General features: G+C 41.9%; 1 protein-coding gene across 1 annotated transcript in view; it reads left to right on the top strand.

The window, feature by feature from the left end:
• Nucleotides 1-12,819: 12,819 nt before the first annotated feature.
• The window catches only part of ACSM1 (acyl-CoA synthetase medium chain family member 1), a 46,714-nt gene continuing 38,690 nt past the window's right edge, over nt 12,820-20,843 (top strand). Inside the window, exon 1 of the mRNA XM_028091697.1 lies at nt 12,820-13,002. Coding sequence (XP_027947498.1) covers nt 12,820-13,002 — 183 coding nt within the window. The remainder of the gene's footprint in view (nt 13,003-20,843) is intronic.

The following is a 20,843-nucleotide window of genomic DNA, read 5'->3' on the forward strand; positions in this document are numbered from 1 at the left end:
GACAACTGATTTCTGTCTTTCCCTGGTTATTAGCACAAAATCTTGCCATATTAGATGTTGAAAGAAGAAAGGGAGGGAATGAAAGAGAGGAAAGGAGAGGGGAAGAGAGAAAAAAGAAAGAAAAATTAGAGAAAGAATGAAACAGCAAAAGAAAGCCATTAGGAAAGAAAAGGAGGGAGGGCAGGAAGGCGGGATGGAGGGATGGAAGAAAGAAAATTGGAGGAAGGGAGAGAAAGAGAAGAAGGAAGGGAGGGAGGGAGGAAATAAAAATCAGTAAAAATAGTAAGAGAGACTGATAAAGAAAAATGATGGAAAACAGGAGAAGGGGGAGCAACTAATGATTAATTCTACAGATAGATAAACAGACAGTGGCAGAGTCCAGCAGAATCCTGGATCTTAGGAAGGAAATGAAAGGTCAAGACACTCCATCTCACCCCTGGACAGGCCTCCATACAGACAGACTTGCACACGCGGTTAGGACATTGGAGGCCTCCCCAAGTCACCCCAAATCTCGGGATAGTCATGACCAGAGGAGGGGAAATAAATACTATCATGTTTCACCTCTGTGTGGCATCTATAAACCTCAGAATATAGGTGTGAGAACAGTATAGGGACCTCAAATAAAGTGTCCCTTCCCCATGGATCATGTTTATGGTAGTATCTACTCTTCCTATAATCAAGTAATAAAATCATTTTTAAATCAAGACCATGGGGATTATCTTTGGAGAAAGTAAAGAAGGGGAGGGTGGCATTGAATGATGAGCCACAAACTTTGTTCCTGGGGCCTCTGGGGGCTTCATTTCCAACCCAGGGATGGAGGATGAATCTTCCTAGCAGGTTCAAGTGAGCTGGAGAAAGCAAAGGATCTCTGAGGGTCTAGGCCCTTCTCCATCAGAATACTTAGTAATAATAGCAACAACAGTAATAAGAATATCAATCATTTATCAAGCTCTTGCCAAGTATCAGGCACTATGCCAAACAAATATATATATTGATTAATGTTCACAGTCACCCCTTGATTCAGTTACTCTTATTTTTCCCATTTTCCAGAGGAGAAAACAAAGACTTGGAGAGATTAAGTGATATTCCCCAAAGCCACGTAGCTAGTAAATGACAGCTACAGGTTCAAACCTAGACCCATTTGCCTACAACACCTATGCATCCTTTCCTTTCACTTGCCTTCTCTTCCAGCCCCTGACAAATACCCACTAGGCACGTGATCTGATGAGCACTGGGTGTTAGACTCAACTAATGAATCATTGAACAGTACATCAAAACCTAATGATGTGCTATATGTTGGCTAATTGAACTTAATTTTAAAAAAATGAAAAAAAAATACCCACTAGAATGTGTACATCCTGTGATATACTCCTCCTGGAATCCATTGGACGACACCAGAGTTTTATGTTCGGCCTAGTAGAGAAACACAGTCTGCTAATCAAATAGCAAAACTTTGTCTTTCTCAGTCTGGATTTATCTCTGTTTAAGGGAGCATCATTTAACTGACAGCTTCCAAAAATTTAAAATCGTGCGGATAGTTCATTTTGACACTTTATCATTTTTTATCATGTCCCCTTCCTCCATGCCCAGCTCATAGGCTCAGAAATGATTCATGATGGGAACCTGTATCTTTAGGGGAAATGTATGACCTACCCAAAGTATACCATCTGACTCTCCTCCCTCCACTCCATCCCCTTCTCCAGACAGCTTGTATAAAGTAATCATAATATTTAGACAGTCCTTTTCACAAAGATTGGCTTCCTGTGACTATAAGGAAATCATCGAATATTGTCTTTTTCAGGACGAGATAAAGATAGACCACCTTATCCTTCCTATGTTATCTAGCAAAAGCCTGTAAGATACCCCAGTAACCCTGAGAACCAAGAAGTAAGGGTTACCAAGTTCCAGTGGTCCAGTATGGGATGTGTACAACTTCCCTGGGCAATCATTAGCTCTAGGGAGATCCCTAGACTAACCAATTTGTGTGTGTGTTGATGGCATAAGGTGCCCTAGGCTTGCTGCCATTATTTGTATATGGAAGGAGGAACTTAGCCTGGGAAGGGACACTCACTATTATTTCAACATCAGGTTCAAATTCTGAAGTGATAAAAGGAGGATTATTATAACACATGCATAAATGGTTTGGACTTCATCTGAAGAGTAACAGTGCATTTCTAAATGATTACTTTAGTAGCTGAAAGGTGAATACATTAGAAGAGAATTTGAGAAATTCTTTTTCCTTTTAATATTTATTTATTTATGTAATCTTTATACCCAACGTGGGACTTGAACTCATTCCGCTGAGATCAAGAGTCACATGCTCTTCTGACTGAGCCAGGCAAGTGCCCCAAATTTGAGAAATTCCTAGAAGAGGAAATTCTACTTCTTAGAACTTTGTGACTTAGTGACTAAATAAGGCAGGTGGGGTTAAGGGAGAAGAGGCACTTAAGGATGATGTCTAGGTTTTTGATCAATTACACTGGGTAGGTGATTATAACACTTTCCAAGAGAAACAGGTTTGAGGTGGGAATATTGAATTCAGTTGTGGTCATGTTAATATAGGTCATAACAAGGCTGGCATATATTGAGAGAGAAGACTCAGAAAAGACAAGGTATGGGGCACCTGGGTGGCTCAGTCGTTAAGCATCTGCCTTCAGCTCAGGTCATGATCCTGGAGTCCCAAGATCGAGTCCCGCATCGGGCTCCCTGCTCGACGGGGAGTCTGCTTCTCCCTCTGACCACCCCCCTCATGCTCCCTCTCTCTATGTCATTCTCTCTCTCAAGTAAATAAATAAAATCTTAAAAAAATTAAAAAAAAAGAAAAGACAAGGTGTGATAACAGAAAGAAGAGAGCAATTAAAGAGTTCATTAACATTGCCCAGAATGGCCAAGGGTCAGAACTGGAAGCAAGAACATTAGAAAACTTACTTCCAGAAAGAAACCCCAAACAAAACAACAGTTTCAATGAGTAAATAAGGGGAGAAAAAGTAGCTATGGGTTATGACATATAGAAAAGATGGTAACAGGGCGCCTGGGTGACTCAGTCGTCAAGCATCTGCCTTTGGCTCAGGTCATGATCCGAGGGTCCTGGGATTGAGTCCCATATCAGGCTCCCTGCTCAGCAGGAGACCAGCTTCTCCCTCTCCCACTCTCCCTGCTTGTGTTCCTGCTCTCGCTGTGTCTCTCTCTGTCAAATAAATAAATAAAATCTTAAAAAAAAAGAAGGCAACAGCTAATGTAGTCTACTCTGTCCAATAACCATTAACTGGGAGAGGAAGGGACAGAAGAAAATACATAATCAAGGAGGCAACTTTTGGAGGAGGGAGGCACTTGAACAAGTGTGGTGAACATTGCTTTTCTCCTGTTGTTATGGCCTGAATTGTATCCCCCCAATTTCATATGTTGAAAGCCTAACCCCCGGTACCTCAGAATGCGACTGTATTTGGAGGTAAGGTGTTCAAAGAGGCAATTAAGTTAAAATGAGGTTATTAGAGTGGGCCTCATCCAAACTGACCGGCATGCTTAAAAGAAGAGCAGATGAGGACCCACAGAAAGACACCAGGGGTGCATTGCACAGATGGATGATGTGAAGAAGTAGCAAGAGGATGGTTATCTGCAAGCCAAGAGGAAACCAACCCTGCCAGCATCATGATCTTGGACTTCCAGCCTCCAGAATTGTGAGAAAATAAATGTCTGTTGTGTAAACCACCCAGTGTGTGGTGTTTTGTTACAGTGGCCCTAGCGGACTAATACACCCACTCAGTGGCCTTCTCCACAGTCACCTCTACACCACCCTTGTTCCTTGCTAAAGGAATTCTGATTTTGTCCAGAACCAGAGTGAGCTCACCCTTCCCATTTCCCTTCCATTGAGTCAATTAGAAATTCTCAGTTTGTGACTTCTAGGTCCTCTGCTCCTCTGTGGTAGAGTAGATTTGTTTTCTAGCAAATATTTGCTCTCTACTTGCCCCCTCCCCCATACACACCCTCCTACAGGGAGAAATATGGTTCTCTGCTCCTTGCTGTTGAGCTTCGTCTGTGGCTTGTTTTGGCCAATAGAATGTTTTTTGTGTGCTTTTTTTTTTTTAAGACTTTATTTATTTATTTGACAGATAGCACAAGTAGGCAGAGTGGCAGGCAGAGGGAGAGGGAGAAGCAGGCTCTCCGCTGCGCAGGGAGCCTGATGCAGGGCTTGATCCCAGGACCCTGGGATCATGACCTGAGCTGAAGGCAGATGCTTAACCGACTGAGCCACCCAGGTGCCCCTGGCCAATAGAATCTTAACAGAGATGATGCAAACAGAAGTTTTAAATGTACTTACAGGGTTTGGCTTGATTTTGGGTGCCTCTGCTGACCACTATGGAAAGAGCCACTAGTCTGAGATTCGTGACAGAGAAATGTGTGTTAAATAAATGTGTGCCACTGTTTGTTATGCAATACTATCATAGCAATGAACAACTGATCAAACCTTAATTTCCCTTTTTTAACAAAAAGAGAACAAGACTGGTCTCAAGTATTTGGCAGGGAACTCTATTGTAAATGGGGTTTAATAACAGCAACAATTTTTGCTTTCTCTGTATTCATTTTTAGTTTCTTCCTCGTGGCAAGTAAAATAATTGCTTAATTAGGGACGCCTGGGTGGCTCAATCGGTTAAGCCACTACCTTTGGCTCAGGTCACTATCCCAGGGTCCTGGGATCAAGCCCCACATCGGGCTCCCTGTTCAGCAGGAGGCCTGCTTCTCCCCCTGCTTTCCGTTCCCCCTGCTTGCTCAGCCTCTCTTTCTCTCACTGTGACAAATAAATGAAAATCTTTAAAAAAATAATGATTGCTTAATTACAGTAGTTGTACAGAGCTTCATTTGGACTGCCATGGGTTTTTGTTGTTTTATTTAGCATTTTAAGGAAATTGATGTAAAGGAGAATATTGAATAAATAAGAGTAGAGGTAATTGTGCATGGTTATAGCAAAAAAGAAGGAAGGAAGGGAGGGAGGGAGGGAGGAAAAGAAGAAGGAAAGAAACAAGTAAAGAAGGAAAGAAAGAAGAAATGAAGGTGAGATATGGCTAAGCCTGAGAAACAATAAGAATGGGGCAAGATTACAAGAGAAGAAGGAAGGAATGGGACCAGAATGAAAACCTGAAAAAAAAGTCAAATAGTGTCATCTTCACCTAAAAGGAAGTAGCTAGCCAAGGATCCATGGCGAAAGGAGCCAAATTTTATTTTTTTATTTTTTATTTATATTTAAGGAATATACTTTTTTAAAAATTTTTTATTGTTATGTTAATCACCATATATTACATAATTTGTTTTGGTGTACTGTTCCATGATTCATTGTTTGTTCATAACACCCAGTGCTCCATGCAGAATGTGCCCTCCTCAATACCCATCACCAGGCTAACCCATCCCCCCACCCACCTCCCCTCTAGAACCCTCAGTTTGTTTTTCAGAGTCCATCATCTCTCCTGGTTCGCCTCCCCCTCTGACTTACTCCCCTTCATTCTTCCTCTCCTGCTATCTTCTTCTTTTTCTTTTTTCTTAAAATATGCTGCGTTATTTGTTTCAGAAGTACAGATCTGTGATTCAACAGTCTTACACAATTCACAGCGCTCACCGTAGCACATATCTAAGGAATATACTTTTTAAAGTTTTAATTTAAATTCCAGTTAGTTAATGGGGCGCCTGGCTGGCTTTAAGCGGCCCACGCGATTTCAGCTCAGGTCATGATCTCAGGGTTGTGGAAATCGAGCCCTGCAAAAGGCTCCGGGCTCAGCGGGGAGTCGGCTTGGGAATCTCTCTTTCTCCTTCTGAACCTACACCCCGCTCTAAAAAATAAAATAAAATAAAATAAAATAAATTCCAGTTGGTTAACATACACTGTGATAGTAGCTGCAGATGTATAATTCAGTGATTCAGCATTTACACACAACACCTGGTGCTCATCACAAGTGCGCTCCTTATTCCCCATCACCTATTTCACCCATCCCCCCACCCTCCGCCCCAGCCCCCAAGAAACAGACTCTTAACTATAGTGCACAAACTGATGGTTAGCAGAAAGGGGCCAACTTTGAGAGTGGAAGGCACCCGAGTGAGTCCTAGTTCCGTTGTTGCCGGGACCCGCCCACCGGGAACCGGTCATGCTCCAACATCACCACACGGGTGCAGTAGAGATCCCCGGGCGATGAGGCCCACGGAGGCACCTCGCTGGGTTCACACCAAGCTCTAGGAAGAGATTCATGCTTGAGAGGTGCAGTGTGAGGGGCGGAGTGGGGGCCAAGAGAATCAGCTGTAGTCAAAGGTGCAGTCAGCCTGGGCACAGCAAATCAGCTGTGAGAACTCCGCTATTAACTTTACTTTTTTAATTTAATTTAATTTAATTATTTTATGTTAGTTACCTTTAACCAAACCTTCAGTAGGCCAATAGAGCCGGTCTGTCACCGAAGGAGGGATAAAGGGGAGGAGTGAGCAGGAAGGGGGCATGTGCTCAGAAGAGCAGGGCTATTTACAAAACTAAGATCAAGCTTTTTGATGCAGGCTTTTTTTTTTTTTTTTTTGGTCATTCTTTTCTATCTGCTGGTGGTTATCATTCCATCTCCCATCTCCTTCCATGGTCTGGGTACTCTGAAAAGAAGTGGATCGTGGGGTGCCTGGGTGGCTCAGTTGGTTAAGTGTCTGCCTTTGGTTCAGGTCATGATCTCAGGTCCTGGAATCAAGTCCTGCATTGGGCTCCTTGCTCAGGGGAGAGCCTGCTTCTCTCTCTCCCTCTGCCCCTCCCCGCCTTGTGCTCGAGTGTGCTCTTTCTCTCTCAAATAAATAAATAAAATCTTAAAAAAAAAAGAATAAGACAAACTTACATCAAATTGGGTACTTAAAATATCCAACCTCATTAGCTGGGGAAGCCCGGTGGAGACAGGCTGGAGTCCCGATTGAGAGGCCTGGGTGGAGCGTCCTCCCCTCAGCTGAGACTTCCAGCTGACCATCTCCATAAGGGCCATATTTATAGGGCAAATGGCGGGTTCTGAAGTGAAACGTTTGTCTGCCTATGTGCAGTTTGGAGTGAGCTGAATTCCTATGTTATCATGTCTTTACATATTCAAGGAGCCTGGGCTAGGTGTGTTTACCTCCCCTCCCCTCTAGATTCCATTCTGGGGAGGGGGCAGCCCAGCCTGGAGCCAGAAGAGATGCAAGGCAAAATATAGCTCTTACAGTCCAGAACAGAAGGGCCAATTCTGACCTGGAAGCCCTCTAATAACTAACTAGGCTCCCAAGGTCACTTATGCAGCACGGGAGTCTCACAAAACAATATTCTTTAGCCCTCATGGGTACATGAAGTTGCAGGTGGTCAGTCAGGACAAATCACAGAAACCTCCATCCATACAATACAACAGAGAATGAGGCTGATAGTGTCTTTGCCATATTTTGATGTTACTATCTCCATACAGAGTTTCCAGGACTACTGAGTCAGGGGAAGAGAGTATAGAGAACTCATAACTGCTCTTAAATGCCCTAGACCAGATGTGACTCGTGTCTGCCTAGTGTTCATTATCCAGACCTGGAATTCAGTGGTCTCATTCTGACTACAAGAGAGGCTTTGAAATGAAAAGAGAAGTGTGAATGGATTCTTCAGAGAATTCCACTATCTCTACCATAGACCCATTGTTACAGATGAGCAAACCAAGGCACAAGGGGCTAAGAAACCTGCTCAATGTCACAGAGCTGGTAACTGGTGAAAGCTAGACTGAACCAGCCTGCCTGGCCCAGAGCCGGTCTTCTATGCCCACAACACCAGAGTTACAGTTCCACATGGGAGATCCACTGAGATCTAGAGTGTCTCATAGACTTTCCTTTCTGTCCCCATTTTCTTCCTAAAAGTGACTGCCTCTTCTGCTTGAGTATCGGGGTCTTTGATACTTTGTCTGTTTAATCTTTACTTACTGTGGCCAGTCAACTTACCACTGCTTTCTCACCCCTCTCCTTAAAAAGTCTGTCTTGAGCTGAAAATTGATTATGGATGAATTGGCCTGGAGAAGGACAACCCACCTCTCAGAAGACAGGCTTGCTCTCAAATCCAGCAGGGATGTTCTAGGTGTCTCCAGCAATCTTTTTTTTTTTATTATGTTATGTTAGTCACCATTATGTTATGTTAGTCATAATTAGTTTCTGATGTAGTGTTCCAGGGTTCATTGTTTGCATATAACACCCAGTGCTCCATGCAATATGTGCCCTCCTTAATACATTGTGGTACTTTTGTCCCTGCTTCATTAGAGGGTGGGAGGGAAAAGTTCCTGTGATAGTTGGGCCAGGGTCCTGGAGATCCCCATCCCCCAGCAACACCCCCAAAATGGCTCTAGTAGACTACAATATAAGCCACTTCATGCAGCAATCCAGGCTTATCAATGCAACATCAACATCAACCCAAGCGTCTACATGTCTGAGCCAAACGCTGTGCAGACTTGACCTGGTGCTGTTCTTTCAAGGATCCAAAGGAACAAATCTTATTAACAACCACACTCCTCTGTTTTGTTAGAAGAGGCCAACGGCTTGTCCATCGGCCATCTTGTAAATGGTTGAGCCAGGATTTAAGCCCAAGACCTTGGGATTCCAAAGACCTTGCATTTTGTTAGTACACTGAACTGTTTCTCTCCAAATCCCCAGTTAATAAAAACAGTCAATATTGATTAGGCCAAGCACTGTGCTATGTGCTCGTCATGAATTATTCCATCTAATCCTAGCAATGCAATAACAACAAGACAACCATAAGAGACAACCAGAAGTTGTCACTATTATCTTTCCCATTTTACATATAAGGAAACGAGGGTAGAGAAAGGAGGTCAATGAAAGTCAAAGAGATGGTAGGTGGCAGACTGGAGACTTAAACTCAGACCTTTCTGCTTCCAGAGCACAGACGTTAACTACTAGACAACATTGCCACTTGGCTGTCATTTAAATGTGAGCCCTGGAGGTATGGGGCTGGGAAAGAAAGCAGGTTAGCTCCAGAGTTAGTGAGAATTCGCCATTTGACTTTGTTCCTTCACACCACAAGCCGTCCCACAAGAACTGTAATGACTTCATATAGTTTATTTTTCCAACCCATTATCTCTCCAGTGGAGGGCTGGGATTGTTTTCCGTACTGTTCTGAGCATCTCCTCCCACTTCAGAATCTTCAGATTCCTGCCAAGTTCTCCGCCCCAGAGATGGGCAGTCCTTTTTGTGTGTGTACTCCTGGGAACTTTACTGATCAGAGAGAAGTGTATATGTAAAGTCCCCATTTCTATACCAGTCCAAGACAAAGCCCAGCTGTTTTCTAGACACTGCCAGGTAAGGCAGGTAAATGAAAGCTTCTTTGTGAGGTGTGTGTGTGTGTGTGTGTGTGTGTGTGTCTATCACAGGGCAGTAAAATATTTACAGAGCCCTGAATTTAAAATTCAAAGGCCTAATTTCAGGTTCTGACAATGTCGCTTATCGGTTGGTTGACTTTGGGCAAGGCTCTTAACTTCTTTGACACTTTGTTTCCTTAATGCAAAATGAGGATGGTGATACTGAATGAGAAGGATAAATGAGAATATATGTGTGATATGCCTAGCACAGTGGCTGGCATATAGAGGGTGATCTGTTTAATGTTAGGCGGCTCTGAGTATGGTGGACTATGCAAGAGGGTACAGAGGAGAGTAGGAAGACCCAGAAAATGAACACTTGAAAGAAAATTCCACTCTGCAGAAGTTGGTTCATATTATATAAGTGAATGCCTTTCATTTAAAAAAAAATTTTTTTTTTTTTAAGTAACTAACTTGGGGGGTTTGGCTTCAGAATTTGCCGGGAGTTAGGGAGCATTTCAATATTTATTGAGTCCTTATTGTATATTAGACACAATAGCTGGCAGTGTAATTTATACAGATTATCTCACTAATCCTGTGGGAAGTCAGGTGGTAGATATTACTAGTGTGTCTTCAGGTTCAGAGACATAAACAGTGGCCAAGATCACTCAGACTGTAGGCAGCAGAACCAAACTTGGCTATGTAACTCCAGGATCCCCTATACCACACTAAGTATGTTGCCTCATAAAATACTTAGCTTTTTCAGTCCAAAGACTTGTGAAATTAGAGCTCTGTTGCAGGAACTCTTCAAGGCACTGTGTACCTGGGCAAAAAATGCTGAGCCTAGCCAACTCTCAAAGCCACAATGCCAAACTGACCTCAGAATGCACTTTAAAGCACTCTAGGGGTGCCTGGGTGGCTCACTCAGGGTTGGGTGTCCGACTCTTGATTTCAGCTCAGATCATAATCTCAGGGTCCTGGGATGAAGCATGCTTATCGGGGAGTCTGCTTGAGGATTTCTCTCCTTCTCCCCCTGCCCCTCCCCCCACTCACATTCTCTCTCTCTCTCTCTCTCAAATAAATAAATAATCTTTTAAAAAATAAAGCAATTCAAAAGATTGTTCTTTAATTTATTCCTGTTTCTTCTCTTTACACTTGAATTCCAAAGATTAAGCAAGCGAGAGTTTCCCCAGAGGGAGCGGTAACTAATAATAGCTCCCATTTCTGGAGCACTCATCTGTACTGCATCTGCGCCTAAATGCTTTATGAGGGATGTCATTCATTCATCACCACAACTTTAGGAAATAGGGGCTGCCAGTATTTCCATATTTTAGACAGAGGTTAAGAAAATTGTCCATTTACATATGTGGTGGGGGAAGGGGCTGGAATTTGAAGCTATGATGTTTGACTCTTAAGGGCACACTCTCGGCTACCACAGTCCTCAGCTGGGCACTGTATTTGGTCCTATTATGTGATGAAGATGAAGTTAGAATTGCAAACACATTTATAAGATGATACCAAAGTTGTTTTTATTTGGTTAAAAGAGGTGTTATTAGTTTGCTAGGGCTGCCATAACAAAGTAGCACAGACTGGGGTGGGGGCTCAAACAACAGAAATTTATTTTCTCATAGTCCTGAAGGTGAGAAGCCTGAGATCAAGCTATCTGCAGGGTTGGTTTCTCCTGAGACTTCACTCCTTGGCTTGTGGATAGCTATTTTCATGTTCACATGTCATTTCCCCCCTACGTGTGTCTGTGCCCTAATCTCTTCTTCTCATAAGGACACGGGTCATATTGGATTAGGGTCCATCTAATGACCTCATTTTAACTTAATCACCTCTGCAAAGATTCTATCTCCAAATACAGTCACATTCTGAAGTACTGGGGGTTAGGACTTCAAGAGATGAATTTTGAGGGGATGCAAATTAACCCATAATAAAGGACTAATTAATTTCTTCAGTATTTCTCTCCCTTTGGTTTTTGTCTTTAGCCACTTATTCAGGGGTTGTTTGCACTGACCTTGGGTCTTTTAAAGAAGATCCCGAGGTCATTTATTTACCTGTGCCTTAAAATAGCAAGTGAGTCTTGTATTCCTGCTCTGAATCAGTTCATGCTTGTGGAGGGAGGCATGTGTTAGACAAAAGAACAGGGAAGGCAGACTTTTAGAACCAGCTCTATGACTAAACTTGCCTTGAAATCTTGGAGAAATCCCTTTCGGGATGTTGGTCTAAATCAAATATTTTAAGCTCAAATATCCAGAGGCTTGACAGGTACAGTAAGTGGAGAAACTAGTAGGCGTGACAAAATAAGGAGTGGTGGGTAACCATGTGAAATTGGAGAACATTCCTTTTCAATGAAGCATACAATTCTCAGCTCCAGCCATTTTGTCCAGTTTGAAATAAAGGCCAAGTATTGCCAGACTTTCTATGTTTGCAGGAGAGACCATCAAGACTTTTAAATGAAATTTCCCAAGGTTTAAATGTTGACAATTTCAATTTTTCCTCCAAAGACCGAGAGCCAACAGGAATATGTCTGAGGGCCAGATCTGGGCCAGCTGAGATCTTAGTGTCTCTTTCTTGCTCAAAAATGCCCTGATGAAATACAAGATGGTACAGTTGATTGATAGGCACTAAAAAGGAGACCTTACTTTAAGTCATGTGGTCCAAGATTCCGTGCTGACAAGCAAACTCTAAGGGATGAACTTTTCATATATCCATCCTCTTTTCTGCAAACATTAACTCAATTGCATATTTAGCAATCCCTCCCCCTGCTAGGAATGTGAAGTAGGGTTCTGGGGGCAGCATCAAAATTGGGGTTAGGTTATTATTGGTCTAAACTGGCTGAAAGTAAACTGAGTCAGGTTTTATTGATCTATTCTGTGGTCTGTTGTCAAACAGTATTATGTGATTGCTGAAACCAAGAGGGAGGAGGCTTTATTGGTTTTGGTGGTAAAGTGATTGGATCTCAAAGCCATTTGTGGAGTGGTTTTCTTCAGTCAATATTCTCATGGAAAGATCGTTCTAGCTTAAGCCAATTTTCACAATCAGACTTCAATAATAATAAGTGAAGTTTCTTCTCCCATGTAAAAGGGGTCTTTGTTGGGATCTGGAGTGGCAAACAAGTTTCATTTCATGGGTCAGCTCTTATGGGTGGGAAATAGCTGCCTGGAATGTTGTCCTGGGAAAGACCCCCTAGAGAAGGTGTTGTGATATTAGTCTGGTCTGTCCTGAGTATGGTGATATATTTGTCAGTATCCTGATAGTCTCAAGTGACAGAAACCCAATTTCAGGCGGGAAAAATTGTTAGCTCACAGAACCCAGGACAGGATATTAACAAGAGAGAGGGTAGAGATGCAGATGGGCCTTGTGCCTTTCAAATTCCGGTGAGCTGAAACAAAGCTATTACTCTAACAAAGCTATTGGCTTCCTTTTATGGAGGAAATTATCGTTCCATGACCAGTCATCTCTTCCCAAGACAGAAAATTCTGTGCCGGCTTCCTGAGGACTGCCCACCATGCAGTGGCTGATGAGTTTCCGGGTCCTCTGGGGCATCCGCAAGCCCTTTCACCTTGCCCCTGGGTACTTTCGCTGCCAGCCTTTATCAGGGGTTGGAGCCCCGAGATGGAATGACTACAGTGTACCTGAGGAATTTAACTTTGCAAGTGATGTCCTAGACTACTGGACTCAAATGGAGAAGGTAAGGAGCCACCCATGATGGGAGGTGAGGACAGGAATGGCCTTACTGGCCTCATCATGCTCCTAGTAGGCTGAGGGGCACAGAACCAGGAAAGTCTTCTGTATCAGCTTACCATTGTGGTGGGAAAAGCTCGTTTTTGGGGGTTGAATTCTCAGCCTGGCTACTTTCTCACTTCTCTGAGCCTCAGTGGTTTTATCTGTGAAATGGGGATCATCTCATTTAAGAAACAAACAAGATGGTGGGTGAAAATATCACATAATTGTGACCAAGTGCAAAGTTTGTGTTCACAAGGTCAGCAAGTTGATGTTAGTCTGAATTCTTACCTTCATCTAATGAGACTATGAGCCTAACTGGCATTTGTCTCATCAAACTTTGGCTTAACTTGAGGCTACACTCATAGGGAAAGGACAGATCACCTGATTGTATGAGCATCTGACATCTATAGCAAGTCAGGTCATCTGTCGTTCTGTGAGGATGTCAAGTGCAACTGGATTCCTCCCTATCAACTGCCTACTTGAGCATGGCTTTAGGGTCTGTCCAGAGAAGAAAGTCTAGAGGTTACACATCTCTGCAGAAAAACCCAAGTGCTCGGTTTGTCTTTCCCCAAGAGACAGATCAGAGAGTTAATATAAGATGGAGTCAGAAAGTTAATATGTTAATTAATTGAATTGAAATAAAATAAAATAAATTTTTTTAAAAAAGAGAAGGGTAGAGAAATGTTTAACCTACACTTGTAACATATGGCTGGAGGTCATAAATAGTAAAATGATATATTTTTACCAAAAAAGAGGAAGTTCATATAATTTTAAATTTCCCATGAACCTGCATTTATATGTTAGTATTCAACTACCATGGGGGCTTCCTCCCCACCTCCTTCTTTTTCTTTTCTCTGAATTTCCATAGTAACATCAAGTAAAATAGAGGGCTCAATAGGGAAAGCATTTTTTATATGCTATGTCAGGCACTTTGCATTTAATACTATGATTAGATGGGCACTCTCATCATCCCCATTTTCCAGACAGGAAAACCAAGTTTCCAAGGGTTTAAATAACACTCAGAAACCACCACATACCCAATAAATGAACAGAATTTGGGTCCAGGCTAAGTCTATAATACTTTATTTAACCTGGTCTTACAATCTGATGATGCCAGACATCTCTGTCTTCAGACTCTAAAATGACTTTTGTCACTGCACTGACCAGTAATCTCGTTAAGAACTTTTGAACCATGAGACATGCTGGAGAGGGAGGAGGTAGAGAGGAAGAAGTGATACCATCACTTTTCCCCTGATTTATCTTTATATAGTCCTTATAGTTAGTTAGTGCATCAACCCATGGAGATAACCACGAAGTAAATAGACCCCAGGGATGTTTCATCTTTGTTGGGTTTTATATCTTCATTGTCAATCCTTGCCAATTTCTCCATGTCTCTAAATTCTCCACCCCCGCCCCAGGATCCTCATCCCAATATTTATTCTCACAACACTTCTCATCTCTCTGTTTCCACTTTTCCAATTGCCTTGATCATGATCAGTGTCTCTCTAGTGATGCATGGCGCCTGTCACCTAGCTCTAGCTGTCCTTCAATAAACTGGTGGAATAAAAATTTTGAAACCTGCCTAACAAGCCCCATAGGTCTTGATGTTGTTTCTATGAAGGACCCTTCAGAGGGCCCACTGCAGTCCACTCTGGCTTCCTGGACCTCCCTTACAACTTAACAGGTATCACCCAAGAACTGATCCATGGCCCAAACAACAACACAACCAAAACCATAATAGAGTGATAGAATTTATTTTAACTCACATTTCAACGTATTTTACTTATAAAATATATTAGAAATCCAACGTTTTTTTGTGAAATCTTCTGAGTGTGTGCATGTGTGTGTTGGCAAAGAATTTATTATAAGACAAAAGAGAGTACCTGGTAAGCCAGACAACATATGTCCAAGCATGGAATACGGACCACCAATTTATAACCCCTGACTATTCTTGGAAATTAAATCCTTTATTACTCTAGGCTCCAAAGATAGTACACACAACTTTAATTGATTCCTGGAGCAGCCTCCCACATCTGTTCACAAGAGGTCACATTCTGTCCAAATTCATTCATTCATTCATTTATTCAGCTAAGACTTAGTGAGCCCCTACCATGTGCCAATTACTATTCTAGATAATGGGGATAGGAAAGTTAACAAAATGTACAACTCTTCATTTTATCTCTTTAGACAGTGATTCCCCACTTCATGTCTTAGGAGAGGTGAATACAGTGTTAGTGGAGTTACATTTTGTTTGTTTTGACAAAAATCATAACAGAAGCAAATTCTTCCTACCACCCTTGATGCACCTTAATATTAAACATTGCTCAATAAATAAAGTCAAATAGATATTAACCACAAAGCTGAAAAAACATCCACAAACAGGGGGCGGAGTAAGATGGCGGAGGAGTAGGAGACCTGGATTTCATCTGGTCTCAGGAATTCAGCTGGATAGGGATCAAACCATTCTGAACACCTACGAACTCAACAGGAGATCGAAGAAAAGAATAACAACAACTCTCTGAACAGAAAAGCGACCACTTTCTGGAAGGTAGGACGTGCAGAGAAGTGAATCCGAGGCGATATTCGGGAGGATAGATGGCGGGAGAGGGGGCCTCCATCGGCCACTTCTGGCAAGTGATAGAGCCGCGGAGCACAAAATCGGAAATTTTAGAAGTCGGGTCCACTGAGGGACGTCGCTCCAGTGGCTAAGCTGGGGGTGGAACCCTCGTGGGACAGTGTGGTCTCAGGACCCTCGGGGTCACAGAAAGACCAGGGGTGCCTGAGTGCGGCAGAGCTCCCGGGGATCGGAGCGGGGAGGCTGGCTGCAGAGATGGAGCCGAGGCATGGGCTCTCACCTTGGGGTTGCCATAAACTGTGGTCGGCGACACAGTTGGGCCACTGCTCCTCCAGCAGGGACCCAACAAGCGGCAGATCAGGGAGACTCGTCTTCCTCCCCTGGGAGGAGCGGCGCGGGAGTGCACCGCAGGGATCTGCTGGGTTTGGAGACTCCACACGGGGTCGGGTGCCAGAGACAGAAATGCTCCGTCACAGGCTGGGTGAGCACGGAGTGCGGCCAGAGACCAGGGAGACGGGAGTGACTAACTGCTTTTCTCTGGGGAGCACTGAGGAGTGGGGCCCCAAGTTCTTGGCTCCTCCGGGGCGGAGAATCGGAGGCCGCCATTTTCACTGTCGTCCTCCCTCACTGTATGGAAAGCTTGCAGGGAACAAAAGCTCCCCAGAGCAAACCCGAGGAGATTGCTTAGCCCAGACCAGGAAAGGGTGGGGCAATTCCGCCTCCGGCAAAGACACTTGGGAACCACGGCAACAGGCCCCTCCCCCAGAAGATCAGCATGAACAGCCAGCCAAGACCAAGTTTACCGATCAATGAGAACAGGAGAACTCCAGCGCTAGGGGACTACTGCAAATAGAATTCATGGCTTTTTTACCATGATTCATTAGTCTTTCAAAGTTAATTTTTTTAACTTTTTTTTTGAATTTTTCTTTTTCCCTTTTTCAACCAAAATCTTATCAATCCTTTTTTTTTAAAAAAATTATTTTTCATTTTTGGAGTCATATTCTATCCCTTCATAGTAGTTACCCTTACTTTTGGCATATATATATAAGTTGTTCTCTCTTTAAAATTTTGAGATACAGTTTCTTCTAATGTATCAAAATATAACCTAAATCTCTACTGTAGGGCTTTGTTCTAGTCTCCTGCCTGATCACATTCTCTGCCCCCCTTTTTTTCTTTCTTTCTTTCCTTTTTTAAATCCTCTTCTTTCTTTTTTCAAACATCTTCTTATCAATTCCTTTTTTATAATTTTTTATAATTTTAATCTTTACAGTCATATTCCATCCCTTCATCGTAACAACCCTTATTTTGTACATATTTAACTCTTTCTTTCTTGAAAATTTTAGGAGGCACTTTCTTCTAACAGACCAAAATACACCCAAAATCTAGTGTGTGGCACTGATCTATGCACCAGCCTGATCCTATTTGATCATATTCTGGTTTTTTTTGTTTTGTTTTGTTCTGTTTTTGTTTGTTTTTATCTTTCTCTTTTTTTTCTCTTTCTTTTTTCTTTCTTTCCCTTTCTTTTGCCCTGGTTTCAGGTCCTTTCTGATTTGATTACAATTTATTTTCTGGGGACGTTGTTAATCTGTTAGCATTTTGTTCTCTCATTCATCTATTCTCCTCTGGACAAAAATGACAAGATGAAAAAAATCACCTCAACAAAAAGAACAAGAGGTAGTACTGTCTGCCAGGGACTTACTCAATATGGACATTAGTGCGATGTTGGACCTAGAGTTCAGAATCATGACTTTAAAGATATTAGCTGGGCTTGAAAAAAGCATGGAAGTTATTAGAGAAACCCTCTCTGGAGAAATAAAAGAACTAAAATCTAACCGAGTCGAAATCAAAAAGGCTATTAATGAGGTGCAATCAAAAATGGGGGCTCTAACTGCTAGGATAAATGAAGCAGAAGAGAGAATCAGCAATATAGAAGATGAAATGATGGAAAATAAAGCTGAGAAAAAGAGAGAGAAACAACTACAGGATCACGAGGGCAGAATTCGAGAGATAAGCGATACGATAAGGCAAAACAACATTAGAATAATTGGGATCCCAGAAGAAGAAGAGAGAGAGAGAGGGGCAGAAGGTATATTGGAGCAAATTATAGCAGAGAACTTCCCTAATGTGGGGAAGGAAACAGGCATCAAAATCCAAGAGGCACAGAGAACCCCTCTCAAAATCAATAATAATAGGTCAATGCCCTGATATCTAATAGTAAAACTTACGAGTCTCAGAGAAAAAGAAAAAATCCTGAAAGCAGCTTGGGAGAAGAGATATGTAACCTATAATGGTAGAAACATTAGACTGGCAACAGACCTATCCACAGAGACCTGGCAGGCCAGAAAGGACTGGCATGATATAGTCAGAGCACTAAATGAGAAAAATATGTAGCCAAGAATACTATATCCAGCTAGGCTGTCATTGAAAATAGAAAGAGAGATAAAAAGCTTCCAGAACAAACAAAAACTAAAGGAATTTGCAAACACGAAACCAGCCCTCCAAGAAATATTGAAAGGGGTCTTCTAAGCAAAGAGAGAGCCTAAAAGCAGCATAGACCAGAAAGGAATACAGACAATATACAGTAACAGTCACCTTACAGGCAATACGATGGCACTAAATTCCTATCTTTCAATAGTTAACCTGAATGTAAATGGGCTAAATGCCCCAATCAAAAGACACAGGCTATCAGATTGGATTAAAAAACAAGACCCATCCATATACTGTCTGCAAGAGACTCATTTTAGACCCAAAACATCCCCAGATTGAAAGTGAGGGGGTGGAAAACCATTTACCATGCTAATGGACACCAAAAGAAAGCTGGGGTGGCAATCCTTATATCAGACAAACTAGATTTTAAAACAAAGACTGTAATAAGAGATGAGGAAGGACACTATATCCTACTTAAAGGGTCTATCCAACAAGAAGATCTAACAAGTAGAAATATCTATGCCCCTAACATGGGAGCAGCCAATTATATAAGGCAATTAATAAGAAAAGCAAGGAAACACATTGACAACAATACAATAATAGTGGGGGACTTTAACACCCCCCTGACTGAAATGGACAGATCATCTAAGCAAAAGATCAACAAGGAAATAAAGACTTTAAATGACACACCGTACCTAATGGACTTCACAGACATATTCAGAACATTGCATCCCAAAGCAACGGAATACACATTCTTCTCTAGTGCCCAGGGAACATTCTCCAGAATAGATCCCATCCTAGGTCACAAATCAGGTCTCAACGGGTACCAAAAGACTGGGATTATTCCCTGCATATTTTCAGACCACAATGCTTTGAAACTAGAACTCAATCACAAGAGGAAAACCGGAAAGAACTCAAATACATGGAGGCTAAAGAGCATCCTACTAAAGAATGAATGGGTCAACCAGGAAATTAAAGAAGAATTAAACAAATTCATGGAAACCAATGAAAATGAAAATACAACTGTTCAAAATCTTTGGGATGCAGCAAAGGCAGTCCTGAGGAAAGTATATAACCATACAAGCCTTTCTCAAGAAACAAGATATGTCTCAAATACACAACCTAACCCTACACCTAAAGGAGCTGGTGAAAGAACAGCAAATAAAGCCTAAACCCAGCAGGAGAAGAGAAATAATAAAGATCAGAGCAGAAATCAATGAAATAGAAACCAAAAGAACAGTAGAACAGATCAACGAAACTAGGAGCTGGTTCTTTGAAAGAACTAACAAGATTGATAAACCCCTGGCTAGACTTATCAAAAAGAAAAGGGAAATGACCCAAATCAACAAAATCATGAATGAAAGAGGGGAGATCACAACCAACACCAAAGAAATACAAACAATGATAAGAACATATTATGAGCAACTCTATGTCAGCAAGTTAGATAACCTGGAAGAAATGGATGCATTCCTAGAGATGTATCCACTACCAAAATTGAACCAGGAAGAAATAGAAAACCTGAACAGACCTATAACAGCTAAGGATATTGAAGCAGTCATCAAAAATCTCCCAAAAACAAAAGCCCAGGGCCAGATCGCTTCCGAGGGGAATTCTACCAAACATTTAAAGAAGAATTAATACCTATTCTCCTGAAACTGTTCCAAAAAGTAGAAATGGAAGGAAAACTTCCAAACTCGTTTTATGAGGCCACCATTACCTTGATCCCAAAACCAGACAAAGACCCCATCAAAAAGGAGAATTACAGACCAATGTCCTTGATGAACATGGATGCAAAAGTTCTCACCAAAATACTAGCCAATAGGATCCAACCGTACATTAAAAGGATTATTCACCATGACCAAGTGGGATTTCTTCCTGGGCTGCAAAGTTGGTTCAACATCCTCAAATCAGTCAACATGATACAATATATTAACAAAAGAAAGAACAAGAATCATATGATCCTCTCAATAGATGCAGAAAAAGCATTTCACAAAGTACAGCATCCTTTCTTGATCAAAACTCTTCAGAGTATAGGGATAGAGGGTACCTACCTCAATATAAAAAAGTCATCTATGAAAAACCTACAGCGAATATCATTCTCAATGGGGAATAGCTGAGAGCTTTCCCCCTAAGGTCAGGAATGCGGCAGGGATGTCCACTCTCACCACTGCTATTCAACATAGTATTAGAAGTCCTAGCCACAGCAATCAGACAACAAAAAGAATTCAAAGGCATCCAAATCGGCAAAGAAGAAGTCAAACTCTCACTCTTTGCAGATGATATGATACTGTATGTGGAAAACCCAAAAGACTCCACCCCAAAACTGCTAGAACTCATACAGGAGTTCAGTAAAGTGGCAGACTATAAAATCAATGCACAGAAATCAGTGGCATTCCTATACACCAACAACAAGACAGAAGAGAGACAAATGAAGGAATCAATCCCATTTAAAATTGCACCCGAAACCATAAGATACCTAGGAAGAAATATAACCAAAGAGGCAAAGGATCTGTACTCAAAAACTATAAAATGCTAATGAAAGAAATTGAGAAAGACATAAAGAAATGGAAAAACGTTCCATGCTCATGGATTGGAAGAAAAAACTTTGTGAAAATGTCAATGCTACCTAGAGCAATCTACACATTCAATGCAATCCCCATCAAACTACCATCCACTTTTTTCAAAGAAATGGAACAAAGAATCCTAAAATTTGAATGGGACCAGAAAAGACCCCGAATAGCCAGAGGAATGTTGAAAAAGAAAAGCAAAGCTGGCGGTATCACAATTCCAGACTTCCAGCTCTA

The sequence above is a fragment of the Eumetopias jubatus genome, unplaced genomic scaffold, assembly GCF_037043125.1.
Source record: "Eumetopias jubatus isolate StellerSeaLion01/CBP00866 unplaced genomic scaffold, mEumJub1_p1.0 scaffold_12, whole genome shotgun sequence".
Classification (NCBI taxonomy): domain Eukaryota; kingdom Metazoa; phylum Chordata; class Mammalia; order Carnivora; family Otariidae; genus Eumetopias; species Eumetopias jubatus.